Consider the following 18,306-nt stretch of genomic DNA (forward strand, 5'->3'; position numbering starts at 1 on the left):
GGATTTGGAATCAGTATCATATTTTTGTGATAAAAGGAATTTGGTAAAACTTCCTCTTTGCTAATTTCGTCCAATAGTTTGTATTGTATTGGGATTAGTTGTTCTTTAAATGTTTAATAGAATTTACTTGTGAATACATCTGGCCTTGGAGATTTTTTCTTAGGAAGTTCTTTGATAGCTTGTTCAATTTCTCTTTCTGTTATGGAATTATTTAAGTATTCTATTTTTTCTTCTGTTAATCTGGGCAATTTATATTTTTGTAAATATTCATCCATTTCACCTATATTGCCATATTTATTGCCATATAATTGGGTAAAATAGTTCTTAATAATTATCTTAATTTCCTCTTCATTAGAGATGAGGTCACCCTTTTCATCTTTGATATTGTTAATTTCATTTTCTCCTTTCCTTTTTTTTATTAGATTAACCAATATTTTTCATATATTTTATTTGTTTTTTCAAAGTATCAGCTCCTAGTCTTATTTATTAATTCAGTCAGTGGTTTTTTCACTTTCAATTTTATTAATTTCTCCTTTAATTTTTAGGATTTTCAATTTAGTTTTTATCTGGGGATTTTTAATTTGTTCTCCTTCTATTTTTTTTAATTTGCTTACCCAATTCATTGACCTCTTCCCTCTCTGATATGCACTCAGGGATATAAATTTTCCCCTGAGTACTGTTTTGGCTGCATCACATCCATTTTGACATGATGTCTCCTCATTGTCATTCTTTTCAGTGAAATTATTGTTTCAATGACTTGTTCTTTAATGTTCTTTAACTGGGCAATTTTGGAGAATCATATTATTTAGTTTCCAATTAATTTTTGATTTGCCTCTCCATATACCCTTACTAATTATAATTTTATTGCATTATGATATGAAAAGTTTGCAATTATTATTTCTGCTTTTTTGCATTTTTTTTTGCTATGTTTTTATGCCCTAGTACATGGTCAGTCATTGTGAATGTATACCATGTGCTGCTGAGAAAGTATATTCCTTTTTGTCCCTCTTTATTTTTCTCCATATATCTATTAGTTCTAATTTTTCTAGGATTTAATTCACATCTCTTATCTCTTTTTATTTTTTGGTTTGATTTATCTCAATCTGATAGAGGTAGTTGCAGGTTCCCCACTAGTATACTTTTACTATATATTTCCTATTTAAGCTCTGCTAGTTTCTCCTTTAAAAATCTGGATGCTATACCATTTGGTACATATGTGGTTGAGTATTGCTATTTCTTCATTGTCATTAATGCCTTTTATCAGAATGTAATTACCTTCCCTATCTCTTTTAATCAGATCTGTTTTTACTTTGGCTTTGTCAGATATCCCTATCATTTTGATTTCCTCCCCTAGTCTTGCTCTTTCTTCTTTCACTATTTCCTTCTACACCAGTGTTTTGCTTTTAATCAATCCCCCTAATTCCCAGCCTTTTTTTACTTCCCTTCCCACCTCCTCCCCTTTGGTTCCCCTCTTATTTTTCTATAGGGTCTATTAAATTCCCTCCCCTCTCTCTTTCCTTCTCTTTTGGTACTCCCTGCTCTACTCCCCACCTTGGTTTTTCCCTCTCAACTTCCCCTAGGGTAAGATTGAGTTCTATACCCCAGTGGATCTAGATGCCCTTTCCTCTCAAAATTGATTCCCCTGGGAGTCCTTATAATAGTACTCTTCCCCTCCCACTCCCACGTTCCTCTTTATGTGGGTTAATTTATCCTATTTTTCTTATTCCTTCAAGTTTCTCTTGGTGTCATCTTCTATTCCTCCCCCCCTTTCTTTTTTTACATATCATCTTGAGTCACTTAGTACCCCTACCTCTAACTATAAATAATTCTTCTAACTACTATGATAGTGAATACAATTTTTGAGAGTTACAAATATCATTTTTCCATATAGGAATACAAACAATTTGACCTTATTGGAACCCTTAAAGATTTCCCCCCCTTTTTTCTTGTTTACCTTTTCATGTTTATCTTGATTTTTTTTATTTTTGTATTTGGACATCAGATTTTCCATTTATTTCTGTTCTTTTCTTTACAAATACTTGGAAATCTTCTATTTTGTTAAATGCCCATACTTTTCTCTAACCTTAACTCCCCCCATCCCCCATACCCTATAGAGCTGAGAGAGGAAGTGCTCACTTTGGTCTTCTGGATAGAAGGGCAGGGCATGCCTTTTTTTTTTTGTATTTGGAATTCCCTATGAGGAACTTCCTCTACCAATATATTTAAGTACATGCTTTTCAATTGACTAATTATTCTTATACTTAAGAATTGCTTAGGGTCACTGAGAATTTAAGTGATTTAGTCCTTCCAGTATTATTAATCCTATTTTATGTATGAAGTAACTGAGAGATTAAGTGAATTCTTTAGAGCCACACTTCTAGTAAGTGGTACAAGCAATAATTAAAGCAGTATTTTCTCTAGATCAGAGTTATCTTTGACAATAACTACAGATATTTATAAAGCCCTTGTCTATAAAGAGCTGGAGAGGGTACAGAATTTAGTTAAGGTGATGCACTTGTCCTGAGAGGTATTGGATTGTCCTAGTCCCAGCAAAGATAACATACAACATTACATGAGAAGTATTCTAGAGAATTATAAAAGAAAGTGAAGTTCAAGGGGAAATGCCATAATTTAAGGGGTTTGGAACTCAATACGGGCAGGATTAATGGAAGGGGTAACACATGAGCTGACTTTTAAAGGATGAGTGGGGATTTAGCAAGTAAAGAAGGAATAAGGAATGGGAGGGCATTTCTAGGCCTGGGATACATTGGAAGCATAAAGATAATGGGGTGAAACCTTTTTTTTGGTGATAGGGGTTTAGGTCATTTAGCTAGAGGGAAGGCTAGAATAGGTAGGGAGATATCAGATTATGATGGACATGGGATGTCAGAGGAGTGAAGAATGAAGAATTATTTATAATAAACTTATCATTATGAATATTCATAATAGTAACTTTTAGAGAGAACTTTATAAAGTGCCATCATTCGACCATCACAATTACTCCGTGAAGCATAATTGTTATTATTTCTGTTTTATAGGTTAAGGATGGTACTGAGGCTGAGATAATAGATAACTCGTCCCAGATCTAGTGTCTGTTGGAGACTAAGACTCCAACCAGAATTCAGACACCAAGGCCCATGATTTTTCTATTACATTCTCTCCTCTCTGAAAGATACTAAAAATAAGAATTTTGAATTTTATCTCTTCATTGACCACTAGCTTAAGTAGCTGATCCTTGTCAAGTCATGTGACTACTGCTTGCCTCAAATTATACGAGAATGTCATTTTGCCTAAAGATCTCAAGCACCCTTCAAATCTCCCCCAAATATTCTTTTTTAGTTGGCCATTGTTCTTTCTGGACTTCATTTAGTTTTATTATTAATTAACAAAACTAGGTGATTTGTTGCCTGTTTTGTTTCATTGAGCATAGTGCTTTGCATATGCACTATGTCTAAGTCTTAGTAAGTTATTATATGTTTGTTGAATTGGTTATTTTTGGTCATTTTTAGTAGGATTAAAAACACAGCTATATATAGGCATTCGGTGACCAGTTCTTAATGCTGCTGGTAATGTCATCTAACTTGTTATCCTGTTTTGTGGCTTTGTAAGAGGACAGTCTTAATGACTAAACAAAAAATGTTTTGTGGAAGTTGACACATTTGCTTAAGCTTTATTTAAACTAAGAATATGCTTTTGACTTTGTCAGTACTAATAGCATCTATATAGATAATCTAATTTCTTTCATTCAGAGTCTTTTTAATATTCTACACTTGATATGCATTGTAAAAACCAAAATGTGATCAAATACAATATTTGCCTGTTTTATCTTTTTTTTTACATGACTTCACTGACAGTTTTATTCACTGTGTATTACTAAGTTTTAAAACTTTGAAATCTTTTAGTTCTATAGATGCTGATTCTCATAATGGATCAAAGGAAAAATGAAAGCTTTGTCCCAAGTATCACTCAGTTGGAAGATTTTCTAACGGAACATAACTCCAATGTGGTGTGGCTTCTTGTTGGTAAGTGAAACTTATTCATCTTACTATGTTTAAAGTAAGTTTTCAAATGCAGGAAACACATGCTAAGATGATGTAATTTTTTCTTCTCTTTAATTCATTGCTTAAGGTAGAAATTTATTTTAATTCTTTTTTTGATTGTGCCTCTCCTGGGAAGACTGACTGACTCCGGGACTACATGAGATTGTTCTTGGGGAGAGAAGATGGAAGAGAACTCTTCCAGGTTCTTTTTATTCCCCACATATATGGGGGGATTCCTCACAAGTTTTTATATGCAGTCAGAAGAACAATTTATGGAAGACCATTTAGTTTATTTAGAGAAAGAAGTAAAGAGTATGTTAAATATCTGATTCTGCAACTGTGTTTTTAGTTTGGGAAAAAATTTAGATCTGATTTGGATGTTTGGCCAAAAACACTGAAATAAAATCTCCCAAATTAGTAAATAGAGTAGCTGATATTTAAATAGTTTTTTCCCATGCACAGGATCTGGCTAGATCTAAAATTGGGACTGAGTGTATATAGATGCAACTATAAACTTCTCTTTGGGGATGTGTAATATTCTACTCATTGTTCCCATGTAATAATGCTAATGAGAGATTAAGGCAGCTTCATAATGTTTACATATAACAGATGTATATGTTCATTTTGTAGAAACATCATTTTATCAGGGCAGCTAGGTAACTCAGTGCAGAGATCTCCAGGTCTGGAGTCAGGAGGTCCTGGGTTCAAATGTGGCCTCAGACATGAACTAGCTGTGTGACCCTGGGCAAGTCACTTAACCTCTGTTGCCTAGCCCTTACTGCTCTTCTGCCTTGGAATTGATGGTTGTATTGATCGTATTCATTCTAAGACCGAAGGTAAAGGTTTAAAAAAAAAAAGAAACATAATCTCAGGCAACAAAATGTCAGAAGAGCCTTAAGTTTTAGTAATGTAACAACATTTTAGCAGACTGATAATCAAATTAATGTCACATTGCTACTGTTTAATGAATGACAATCAACCATCCTCTGATTCTAATTATAATCCCTGTGATTTAGTTGGTGACTGCCTGAGACAAAGCATTGTTCTATGGCTACTCCCCTCTCCCTCATATCTGAGTCAATCAGTAAACATTTATTAAGTGCCTTCTATATGCTAGGCATTGTGGGCAAAAATACAAATAAAAACAGATAGCCCCCTGCCCTTAGGAGCTTATAGTCTAGTGGAGTAAAGACAATGCAAAAAAGGAAATTTAAAAGGTGGGCACAGAATAGAGAATTCAAAGTATGTCTACAATCCCTATAGCTGGTGGGAAATGTGGAGGAAGACTACTGAGGCCCCTCTTTAAGTAGACGTCCTAGAGCCCATGGTCCTGTTCCAGCCAGAGGCACAGAGGGGCCTGAGGAGATAATAAGACCTTATCTTCACATTTGCTCTTGGAGGATAATGAGATTTTCCTGGGGAAGGGAGGCATGATAAAGAAAGTGAGAGAGAGATGAAAAAGCTTTGTGGCTGGTGGAAAATGGGGGGTGGGGGGAGTCATCCTCATCACCCCCATCTGCCAGGCATTGTGTGAAATCCTGGAGATAAAAAGAAATAGTCCCTACCCTCCAAGAGCTCATAATCTCATGTAAAATCTTACCTTACATTTTATAGCAAAATGTAAAAAAACCCAAAACTTTATTAGCTTATGAGCCACATAAGAACAGGCGGCAGGCAAGATTTGGCTCACAGGGCATAGTTTGCTGACCCCTGGCCTACCTGGCTGATGAAGTCTGTTCCCAAGTTGAAAATTCTGTGATTTTGTGGTTAAAGATGTTTGAACTATATTTTCATATACCATATATCATATATTTCATATAATTCTATGATTTTTTGTTAAAGATTTATGAACTATATTTTCATTGAAAAAGGAATTGCATTAGAACATCACTTTCACTATCCTATGACATTTTATTAAAAGTAGGTTAGTAGCTAATTAGTGACAGAACTTCAAGTACAAGGCAACCTATATTTAATATAGGTAAGTTTTTAATTAGGCTGAAGTAGCTCTTACTTTCTGTCCATTTGGTGGTACAGCCCACTGATGAAATACCAGGAGAGGTTTGTTTTTCTTGTTAAATGGTGGTGGCCTAATTGAGAGAAACCATTTGAGATTGATCCAGGGATCTAGGAGAGTGACTGGATCAAAATGGGCAATCATTCCCAACAGGTAGGGGTAGGGTGGAAGCAGCTTGGGCAGATAAAGGAAAGGGCAGGATCAGAAAGCCCCTAAGGGATGCTAGAAGGATCTGCTCAGGGCCTTTTGCTTTTCCTGGCTGATCTTTGAAGGAAAGGGAGAGAAAAATAGCACACTAGAATCACCATCTGATTTAAAAATCCCACTTAGTAAATTACATGCAAAAGACAACTATGGCAAAAATAAATTGAATTGCCATTCCTTTAATGTTTTAAAATTTTCATCGTTTTTTAAAAATATTTAATTGCTCTGTATGCTTGAAAATAATTGAAATGAAAGAACATTAAAGTCTTGTGCATTTTTTCTTAACAGCTACAATTTTGTCCTGTGGATGGATAATATATCTCACTTATTATAATTCCCGGAATGTTGGACTTATTTTAACTTTAGTTCTTAACAGATGGTATAAGAATGGCTACATCCATATTGGTAAGTTGTTTTTGAATGGTTTTCTACCTCTGTAACTCTGGGCAAGTCCATTAATCTCTCTTGACTTATCTGTAAAATGGAGGGGTTGACTTGGATGCCCTTTCTCACCCTGCATCTCTGATGCCTTGATCTAGTTCTATCCTTCCCTACTCACAAAGTCTATTTTCTAAAGCCACACTCCTTTTTTACATTTGTTTTGGAATTTTACTTCTTTTTCATAATGGTTAGGTGGCTTTCCTTGAGTACAACACACTTCTTAGTGGTAGTTGTGTATTCCTCAGCTTCTAAATCAAGTACTAGAGCAGAAACACTTGTTGTTCACGCCTCCCTCCTCCCATTGTTTAGTTTGCTGTTTCTGAGAGAATGATAGAGAAATAGGCAGAGGGACTCCTAGACAATAGCAGATAAGACATTGAGTGATGAGGAAGCATAGTTGAGTAGAAGGCATTAGGCCAAATATGTGGTTTTTTTAAATTTAGAGGATCTATAAGGGCAGTTAGGTGGCACCACTACTGGATAGAGCACCTGGACTGTAGTCAGGAGGACTTGGGTTAAAATGTGACTTCAGATACTTCCTGTCTGTGTGACCCTGGGCAGGTCACTTATTATCCCTATTGACTTAGCCCCTTGCAGCCCCTTGCCCTTTCATCTTAGAATTATTAAGGCAGAAAGTAAGGGTTTAAAAAAAATTACAGAATAACTATGGAAATGCAGGCCAAGGAGGTCCTCAGGATGTGAGGATCAAAAACTTGCACTCTGAGAGCTGCTGGCAAAGAGAACTTGCTGAGCTAAAGCCAGATTTAGTTGGAGAAGAAGAGATCATCAGCAAAAAGGAAACCTACAAGAGATTTTTTTCTTTATAATTTATATCTTTCACACCATAGAATAAACTTATTGGAAAGAAAAGCCTTTTTTTAATTGCTCTTTTAAATCTAGGACTTAAAATGGACATGATCAAGTAAATTTTTAAATTAAAAAAATACTTTAAATTCAAACATTTTATTAAAATATTTTCCATTTTAGTGTCAACTTGAGAAAAACCTCTCTATACTATATTTACAGTGTAGTAGAAGTTATTTTAAATCAATCTTTAAAGTTTTTATTAGTGGGGGTTTTCTTAACATCCCTACCTCTTTCCTGGTAATGACTGAGCCTCAGATCTTGGATTGTAGTTTCTTTTCAGTGTACCTCCCTGATCTGGAGCCTTTTTTGATGTGGTGATTCCTCTGTTCAAAGTCTCTGCCATTGGAGCTCAGGAGCAGCTGTTGCCAAGGAGGAAAGGCTTCTTTTTGTGCCTCTCCAGAATCTTTTTAGTTGTCAGTCAAGAATTAGCTTAGTTAAAAAAGACTACTCAGGAGGTCAGTTGCCAAAGGATGAAGTTCCCAGCCAAGACTCCTCTGCTAGACTGCTTTCTGTGTTGTAATCTTTGGTGGTGGTCTAAATAGTCATAACTGAAGAAATCAAGAATTGTCAAGGCTATCAAAACAACTCTGAAGTACCACCTCACACACCTAGCAGATTGGCTAATATGACAGCAGAGGAAAGCAGTGAATGCTGGAGGGGATGTGGCAAAGTAGGGACACTAATTCATTGCTGGTGGAGTTGTGAACTGATCCAACCATTCTGGAGGGCAATTTGGAACTATGCCCAAAGGTTGATAAAGTACTGTCTGCCCTTTGATCCAGCCATAGCACTGCTGGGTCTGTACCCCAAAGAGATAATAAGGAAAAAGACTTGTACAAGAATATTCATAGCTGCGCTCTTTGTGGTGGCCAAAAATTGGAAAATGAGTGGATGCCCTTCAATTGGGGAATGGCTGAACAAATTGTGGTATATGTTGGTGATGGAATACTATTGTGCTCAAAGGAATAATAAAGTGGAGGAATTCCATGTGAATTGTAACGACCTCCAGGAAGTGATGCAGAGCGAAAGGAGCAGAGCCAGGAAAACGTTGTACACAGAGACTAATACACTGTGGTACAATTGAGGTAATGGACTTCTCCATTAGGGTCAATGCAATGTCCCTGAACAACTTGCAGGGATCTAAAAAACACTATCCACAAGCAGAAGACAAACTGTGGGAGTAAAAACACCGAGGAAAAGCAACTGTTTGACTACAGGGGTTGAGGGGAGATGTCTGAGGAGAGACTCTAAATGTGCACTCTAATGCAATTACCAACAACATGAAAATGGGTTCGAATCAAGAACACATGTGATACCCAGTGAAATTGTGCGTCAGCTATGGGAGAGGTGGTGAGAGGGGGACAGGCGGGAGGAAAAGAAAATGATCTTTGTTTCCAATGAATAATGTTTGTAAATGACCAAATAAAATAATGTTTAAAAAAAAAAAGAATTGTCAAGGCTTGAGAATACGGAAATGTTAACAAGGGCCTCTATCTTAAGGGCAAATAACTTGTATGTTCCGGGTCCTTGGCTATTGGACTCATTAAGTCTCAGTAAAGTTTAGCTAATTCTGAATTTGAAATAATTCTAGTCTCAACTGTAATTTCCTTTGTACTATTTATAAAGAAAATAAAGATGATGATGCCTGATCAGCAGATGACTAGTTTGGAAGCGATAAGAAACAGCCAATGGGATCACATCTTTATAAGCACTTCAGACATAGACATTTAGTATACACTATCATAATTGAGAAGAGCAGTCATTCTTCAATTAAACAAATTTAGAGCTCAAAGGGGCATTAGGATTGTCTTATTGAACCCTGAATTTTGTAAATGTTAAAACTGACTTCCCACGCTGACATGATGCCTATGCCCACAGGTATACATTGAGTTAATGGGAGAGTGGATATGGAGCCTACCTTTGCATTACCTAGTATTTCATCTTGGGGCATGTTCCTCTCTACTTAAGCAAGTTGGGTTGTAAAGGATCTTTATGAAAGAGCATTCCTACTTAATTTAAAGCTAGAGTTCTACTAGAGAACCCTTGGTTTAGTTCTAGTTTCTATGCATGCTTGATAATAAATTTTCCTTTCTTGGAAAATGTGCAGTCAGTCATTTTGTCTTTTCAGTAATGCATAGTTGCCTGTCTACTTCCTCTGAATTAGTGAGATTTAGACTGTGAACTAATAGAGAAATTGAAGACTTTATTTTGACCTTTTTTTAAAAAGACATTTTAGCCTTTTAATGGCCTTTATTAAAGAATCATAGTGAAGTCACATGCAAAAGGTAACTCTCCTGACCCCTTTTCTTCCAACAGGTTCATTTTCTTTCTCTGTCCTTTCTGGAAAAGTGATGGTTCGAGAAATCTATTACATCACTGAGGATATGTCTGTTAGGTGAGAACCTTTTATCAGGCTCTTTTCAACCCTTTACGCAATTAAAAGTTTTACTTTTATTTGTGTTTTCATGTCATTTCTTTAAAATTTGATTTTTTATATAAAAGCTTATTTTAAAGAGAAAATAAAAAATCTTGTGAATTTAGTTTTGGTATGAATGGTTTAATTTAATTTTAGTCCATGTTTTTAGGCCCATGAAAAATGACTTAAGTTCCTAGCTGATAAATTTGTACCGTGTTCAAATGTTGTGTTAATAATGACTTATCAGACAAACTGATGGGCATCATCAAATTCTTAAGTCTTTGAGTTTTTAAATATCCTGATAATTCTCTCTTTAGCTTGTAGAGTTCTTGACTCTGCCAAGAAAAGGTAATTTTAATGTAAAAAGTAAAATTGTATTGCTTATCTCTGAAAATCACACTTAATACATATTTGGGGAATCTTCATCTTTCTGAACTTAAACTCATAGCATCCCACTCACAGAAAGCATTGGAAGGCATCTTTGGGGTTGTCTAGTCCCCCCCCCCCCCACTTGGACAGAAATGCTCTTTCCCAAACCTAAAGCGTTACTTGCTGGCCTCCCTTCAGGATACCCTTCCCTGCTAACGCGAAATCCCATTCTCCTTTTGAACAGCTCTGAGTGTTAGAGAGAGAGAGCCATTCCTTCTCTCCAACAGCTTTCAAAGCATGGTGATTGGCTAGGGTTCACAACCATCTTCTTCTATGTAATCCCCGTTCTCTTGTTTGAAGAAAACAATAAAAACTCTCTCTTTATATGGGTCTTCTTATCATGCTCCTGCCACCTTCGTGTCATCACAGAAACTTGGCTCTCTCAAGGTGACCCTGGCCTCACGCCACCTGTCCCCACCTCACTAGGGCCAGAGGAAGAGTGAGTGTGCCTCTCCCTCCCTCGGGGATCCAGCAGCCTCTGCTTAAAAAGCAAAGACCCAAGGGAGATGGGGAGATGGAGCAGAATCAAGCAGTGACTGTTTAGTCAGGATCTCCTTTGTACCAGGAGCTGGAGAGGAGAAATATAGTGAATGAAGTGATCATCACCTGCAAAGGGCTTATATTCTAAGAAACAATACATGATAATTTTAGGGGAAGGAGGTTAACAGTTGAAGGGAGCAAGCAGGGAAATTTTCTGGCCCTTGAGTAAATTAGATAAATATTTGATAAAATAGATAAATAAAGAGGTAAGGAGGATTGCATTCTAGGCATGGGGTACAGCCAGGGTAAAGGCTCAGAGACTAGAGATAGAAAGTTATTTGAGAAGACCAGTTTGGCTGAACTGGAAAGTGGTGAAGGGAGGAAATTAATGTGTAATAACATTGGAAAGGTAAGCACAGTCAGATGGTGAAGTTTTAAATGCAGAACATAGGAGTTTATATTTCATCCTAGCAGTCATGTCTTTGTATCCCTGGCTGCCCTTTCTAGTATGAAATGAGTCTTCTTTTACTCCCACCTCTATGCATTGGTTTGGGTTGGGCCAGACATGCCTCACTGTCTCTTCTGGATCCTCCCTCATGGCCATCAGTCAGCAACCTTGAGGGAAGTGCTAGAGATGATTGTGATACATTCCGAAGTCCCTTTGGCTATTTTGGGAACTTTTTGCAGAAGGAGTCCAGGGCTGAGGACTCCTGAAGGAGAGAGGCTTTTACTTCTGTGGGGTTGGAGGGGCCCTCTGTTGTTCTTCCCAGCAGCCTGGCCTTAAAGGAATAAGGAAAAGCTTAGAACATTTGTAGTGCCCAGAGAGGTGATGCAGCTTTGTGAGAGTCACACAGCTAGCAGGAACTCTTTCTGGGGGTAGAAGCTTGTTTGGGAGTTGCAAGGCATTTTCTTCAACGGTTGTTTGCATTCTGATTAGACTTTCATATCAGTGGCCCAGAACAGCCTATTGAACCCTTGATGTATTTTAATTACAGTATTAATTAGACTATGATATATACCAATGTTTCTTTGGGGAAATGATTTAGGCTTGCCCTTTGGTCTTCTGCAGCTTTGATAGCAGGATCAGAGACTGCTCCTTCCCTTCCTGGCATTGGAAGTCCAAGCCTGGCTCAGGCTGAGTCTGTAGCAGAGATGAGGTGTTGCTAAGGGCCGAGGGGAAGACTTAGAGGCCTGGGCAGTGGTAGAGAATGAGTATATTCTCTCTCCTTTCCCTTCCGATCTCTCTCTCCCTTATAAGGGGAAACTCAGAGTGCTGCCTCTGTAATCTCTAACCTCTGTAAACTCTAGGGTCTGGGGCCATGGACCTTAGTCGGACAGGAAGATCCTGTCCTTCTCCCTGCCTCACAGCGCTTCCTCCCTGTGCTCCTGTGTGCCAGCACTGAGTGAGAAGCAGATATGACAGACAGGGCCAGTGAAGCCGGGCATGATGGAGAATGGCGGGGGAGTGGCGGCAGGGTAGAGATGAGTTAACCTTATGTGGTTCAGAGACATTCAGGTCAGTATTGCCTGTTGGCCAGGCTCATTGTGGCTTGTGTCTAGGTAAATAACTTCTCAATGTGTGGGCATGCGTAAACAGACATATTTATTTATTTATTATTTATCTTATTCAGAATTCAAGATGGATTCATCATTTTTCGGTGGTGGAAAATGTATAACCCCAAACAGAAGCAACATGGTGAGTTTTAGCATGGTTTTCAATCCCTTGGGCCTGTTCCGTGACAAGTCTAGAATTATCAGTTTTGTTTTGTTTTCTACTGAAGGTATTGAAGTGGTAGGGAAAATGTTTCCTATTGTTTAGATCTAGTTTTAATTGTGTGAAAAGTGATTGGTAGTTGTGTTCATATAATTCCTGTGTTTGTCTTGGCAGTTAGATTCCCAAATATTTTATATTGTCTAGAGTGATTTTAAATGGAATTTCTCTTTCTAACTCCTGCTGCTGAGCTGTGTTGGAAATATATAGAAATGCTGATGACTTATGTGGGTTTATCTCATACCCTGCAACTTTGCTAAAGTTGTTGATTATTTCCTCTAATCTTTTAGTTGATTTTCTGGGTTTTTTTCAAGTATACCATCATATCATCCACAAAGAGTGACAGCTTGGTCTCCTCATTGCCAATTTTAATACCTTCAATTTCTTTTTCTTCTCTAATTGCTACTGCTAGCATTTCTAGTACAATATTAAATAACAGAGGGAATAATGGGCATCCTTGCTTCACTCCTGATCTTATTGGGAAGGCTTCTACCTTGTCCCCATTGCAGATGATACTTGCTGATGATTTTAAATAAATAGGCCCTTCTATTCCTATGCTTTCTAATGTTTTCAATAGGAATAGGTGTTGTATTTTGTCAAAGGCTTTTTCTACATCTATTGAGATAAGGGAAAACATTTCCTGAAAAAAGACAGAGGGCAGGCAGGTCTGCAACCACACGCTCTTCTGTTTTCAGTCACTTAAGGAGGAATTTCATGTGCTTTGCTGCTTTTTCCCTCTTAGAAGGCCAGGTAGATTACACTTTCTCTTCCTTTGAAAATACAGATTATCTTTTTTTCTGTGGCTACTGACTTGTTGAAGGTTAAGACAATTTAGAAATGTCCCTAAATATATTAGCAACCAGTGTATATTGGTAAAATGGACACGTTGAGATAATGTTGTTATGTAACAAAGAAGCAGTTAGAATCTAGGAGTAAAAAATGCCCAGAAAATATTGGATAGGAAGGAGGGCTGGGTTCATCATATGGCTGGGGCAAGGGCAACTATGTGGCAAGACAGCCAGTGCTTGGGTTTTAGCCTTGGAAGGGCCAGGAGAAGTGAATGAGGCCTGTCAGCTTTTGAGCAGACCCCAGGGAACTTCTGGGAAGATGTGGGTAAATGTCTTACTGCATGGCAGGCTTGAATAGGCTTTGATGAAGGGAATGCCCAACAATCCATTCAAATGTAATTGTTGCAGAATTTCAGGAACATTGGTGTTAATGTGTGTTTTAAGACCACATTTACATCTTAATTAAGGAGAAGAGGGAAAAGGAGATAAGTCATTAATAGAGCACTTACTATGTGCCAGGCACTGTGCTAAACACTTTACAAATATGATCTCATTTGATCCTCACAACAGCCCTGTATGGTAGATGCTATTATTATCTCCATTTCTACAATTCAGGAAACTGAGGTAAGCAGAGCCTTAGTGACTTGTCACATAGCCAGTAAGTGTCTAAGGATGGATTTGAGAATTTAAGGAAATCATTTGTTTGCTTTCTGAAGACTTAAGATTTCCTGAAATATCAAATCAGGTGTTCATAGATCATCATGCAAGTTACTGCCACTATACTCTCAAAATTCCCAAGCAGGAGGGAAGCACAGATCCGAGCCCCATTGTCTATCTGTAAGCATAATAACCCCTCTGCATTCTCTTCTTCTCCTTTCCCTCCTAGCATTTTAGAGAAATGAGCAGCAGCTGCTTCTCACAAAAAAGATAAAAGTTAGCACACTCAGCTGTCACCAAAACATTTTCTTTAAAGAACATTACACATGTTGGGCTTGAAAGTCTTTTTTTAAGACTGAAAAACTTGCCAACTTGATTAAAAAGGCTCTTTTGTTTTTTAAACCTTTACTTTAAAATCAATACTAAATATTGATTCCGAGGCAGAAGAGTGGGGTATGGGCTGGGCAATGAGTGTTAAGTGACTTTCCCAGGGTCACACAGCTAGGAAATGTCTGAGACCAGATTTAAACCCAGGCAGGGCCTCCTATCTCCAGGCTGGTGTCTTCTATCCATTGAGCCACCTAACTGCCCCCTAAGAATGCTTTTAACCAATATTTGGAGGGAGATGATACTAGAGATAAAAACTCTTACACAAATGTAAATGCTAGATACTGTGGAGAAAAGACATTTGTGACTTAGACTGAAGAACTGGAACACAAAACAGCCCTAGGGATTCATAGAGTAAAATTTGCCTTTTTAACAAGTGCAAAGAACTATTGCTGGCTGAGAGTGTAATCAGGAATCATCAGAGGTAACAAAAAGAATGTCCTTTCAGTGGAGAGGGCCCCTTTCACACTCTCATGACCTCCTGCTTCCAGTCTCCTTCCTGCCCACACAACTGCCAGAGGGAGAGATTTCTGAAGCACTGATCATGTTCCCCTCTGCTTATGGTGCTGCAAGGTTCTTATTGTCTCCCTGGTCCCATATGAGACCTCATGAGGTCTCCGCTGGTCAGGGGCCCAGCCCAACCTTTTGCAGTCTCCTGTAGCCACCTTATTTGCTAGGTTTAATACAAATTATTCCCTGCCCACTCTAGTGCTATACCTCATGCCTACCATTCCATCTTTAATCTCTGCCTTTGAATGGGTTGCCCCCTTTTGCAAGTTGGCAAAGTTAAAAAACAAAAACTGTCAGTGCTAGAAAGCCTGGGGGAAGATAGGCACAACATACTGCCACACTGTTGGCAGATAGGTAAAGTGGTTTAACATTTTTGGATGTCACTTTGAAATCATACAGGAAACACGACCAAAGAACTAGAAGTTAGGTGAGTTTCCATTGTTTGGAGAATGGCTGCAAAAACTATGGCATATACTTACATAGTTATTAATAAAAGGATTTTGATAAACATGGAAGTTTTGTAGAAATTGGGGAGAATCAAGAGAAAGATAGCCAGGGAACACAGCCCCCATGTAAATGGAAACATCATGAAAGGAACTTGAGAGCTGAATAATGAGAAAACCACCAGAGGGCTTGGAGAGAGAATAACACCTTTCCCTTAGACCATGGCAGTGTGGTGGAGTTACTGTAAGAGATGTGCTTAATTGTTTTTCTTTTGCCCAAAGGAATGGAAAATGACAAAATGCATCAACAAAATACATTTTTTTTCCCCATGAAAAGTTAATCTTCATATAAAAACAACTACTGAGTTAGCCTGGCTGACAACTTTCTTTTCTAGTATTGTATGAACTTCTTAGCTGATGTGCTTTAACAAGAACTAAATCTTTCTTGGGTTATTTTTTTTATTTTGCAAATTTAGCAAATATAGCTTAATTCTTTTTGTTTTGATATAAATCCTTAACCATTACATGGTTCATTAACTAGACCAGGGAAACTATGTAAAAATCTTTAATAGTTTTGCTATTCCAGTATTTAATGGTGATAGCCATTATCTTTCATGTTGATTTTTTAGAACCTTATTTGTAAATATCAGGAATTCTTTTTTATCTTGAAATTAGAAGCATTAGGTTGAATCCTAGCTCTGACCCCCTACGAACTGTGTGATGAGGGGCACATCACTTGGCTTCTTGAGCATCACTTAGTCTTCTCATCTTTAAAATGGGGATAATGCTTGCACAACCTTATGGGGTTTTAAAGAACATGGTCTCTAGGACTTCCGGGTAAGCATTGAGGCAGTCTAGACGTGGGATGCTTCCTCTTCCCGAGCACCCACCAATATAGACCACCTCAAAAGACCATTAAAACCATTTTCATAAGAACGGAGAGACCTTACAGTAGGGCATAGCATTGAAGGCATGTGGGATTTGGGCATTTCCACACTATAAGAGGGTGAAAAAGCTGCCACCCAAATGTGATCCAATCTACCCTCCCCAACCCCACCTATGGAGGCCAGAGTCAGAGCCAGTGTGCGCCAGAATCAGCGAGTGAGTGAGGGGCACCTCTAGAGCGAGCAAGGGGCACCTCTAGGTCCCTGGGAGCTGACTAAGACCCTCAAAGACCTACCCCGGAGAGCAGATACACCTGAAACTCAGGCGGGCAGGGGAGTGCAAACCTTGGGGGCTCAGAGCCAGCATGCGCCAGAAACAGCGAGTGAGCAAGGGGCACCTCTAGATCCTCGGAAGCAGACTAAGACCACCAAAGATGGCGGGTGGGGGAGCTTAGACCGTGTGCGTCCCCGGTAAGGTAGCCCAGAGCTGGGAATGGCTATGGTGATTCAAGAGCTTGCCTCAAGCAAAATCCTTGCTCCTTAACTGCATACACAGAGAACCTGCCCAGCTCACTCAGATTTCTGACTAAAAAGGGAAGGTAAATCCCCCACACTGATGGCTAATTGTGCACAGGAGCCCCAAACTCACTCCAAAAAAAGCAAAAAATGAGGCAGTGACCCTTGCAAATTTTTACGGAGGAAAAACCCAGGCTACAGAGGAAACACATGAGGAAATTCAAACAAAGATAAAACATTCTAAAAAAAAAAAATGGAACTTGTCCACAAGCTTTGGAAGAATTTAATTTGGATCTTACCAAAAAGGTGGAAGCCTTCTGGCAAGAGAAGTGGGAAATTGTTCAAAAAGAAAATAAAACAAATTATAGCCAAAAATCAAAAGGTTAAAGCAGAAAATCAGGCCTTAAGGACCAGAATTGAGAAACTAGAAACCAATGATCTTGCACAATGGTAAGAATTAATAAAGCAAAGTCAAAAGACTGGCAAAATAAAAGAAAACATAAAATATCTCACTGACAAGGTGACGTTGATCAGGAAAACAGAGGAATGAGAGACAATTTGAGAATCCTTGGTCTACCTGAAAAGCCAGAAATAAACAAAAATCTGGACATGATACTACAAGAAATCATCAAAGAAAACTGCCCTGATGTTCTTGAACAAGGAGGGGAAAATAGACATTGAAAGAGTTCATAGAACACCCTCTATACTAAATACTCAAAAAACAACTCCCAGGAATGTAATTGCCAAATTCAAGAGCTTTCAAGCTAAGGAGAAAATCCTGCAAGAAGCCAAAAAGAGACAATTCAAATACAAAGGAGCACCAATCTGGATCACACAAGACTTGGCAGCGTCCACACTAAAGGACCTCAAGTCCTGGAACACAATATTCAGGAAGGCAAGAGAACTGGGTCGTCAACCAAGAATCACCTATCCATCAAAACTGACTATACACTTCCAGGGGAAAGTATGGGAATTCAACAAAATAGAAGCTTTCCAAGTATTTGTAAAGAAAAGCAAGAACTAAGTGGAAAGTTTGACATCTAAACACAAAGATCAAGAGAAACATGAAAAGGCAAATAAGAAAAAGGGAAAGGGAGAAAAAAATTTTTTTTTGTATTCAAACTCTCTTCTTTAAGGGCTACAATTAGATCAAATTATATATATTAATATATGGGGAAAATGTTATTTGTAACTCTCAAAAATTGTATTCATTATTATAGTAATTAGAAGACTCACTCATAGGAAGAGATTGGGGCATTAAGGGCTATAAGATGATATGCAAAAAGAAAAAAGGGTGGGGAGGAATCAAAGATGGTACCAAGAGATACTTGAAGAAATAAAATAAATAGAATAACCTTTTTTCACACAAAGATACACCTGGGAAGGGGAGGTGAAGAATACTCTAATAAGGAGAGGAAGAGAGTGCTAATAGGTAATATGTAAACCTTACTCTCAG

General features: G+C 38.1%; 1 protein-coding gene across 3 annotated transcripts in view; it reads left to right on the top strand.

Moving 5' to 3' along the window:
• The window catches only part of BLTP1 (bridge-like lipid transfer protein family member 1), a 219,349-nt gene that overhangs the window by 35,525 nt on the left and 165,518 nt on the right, over positions 1-18,306 (top strand). For all 3 annotated transcript variants that reach the window (XM_056803506.1, XM_056803508.1, XM_056803507.1), the window contains exons 3-6: positions 3,903-4,022; positions 6,550-6,666; positions 9,886-9,964; positions 12,526-12,590. In XM_056803506.1, the coding sequence (XP_056659484.1) occupies positions 3,911-4,022; positions 6,550-6,666; positions 9,886-9,964; positions 12,526-12,590 (373 nt within the window). In that variant the 5' untranslated portion in view covers positions 3,903-3,910. The remainder of the gene's footprint in view (positions 1-3,902; positions 4,023-6,549; positions 6,667-9,885; positions 9,965-12,525; positions 12,591-18,306) is intronic.

The sequence above is a fragment of the Monodelphis domestica genome, chromosome 6 (assembly GCF_027887165.1).
Source record: "Monodelphis domestica isolate mMonDom1 chromosome 6, mMonDom1.pri, whole genome shotgun sequence".
Classification (NCBI taxonomy): domain Eukaryota; kingdom Metazoa; phylum Chordata; class Mammalia; order Didelphimorphia; family Didelphidae; genus Monodelphis; species Monodelphis domestica.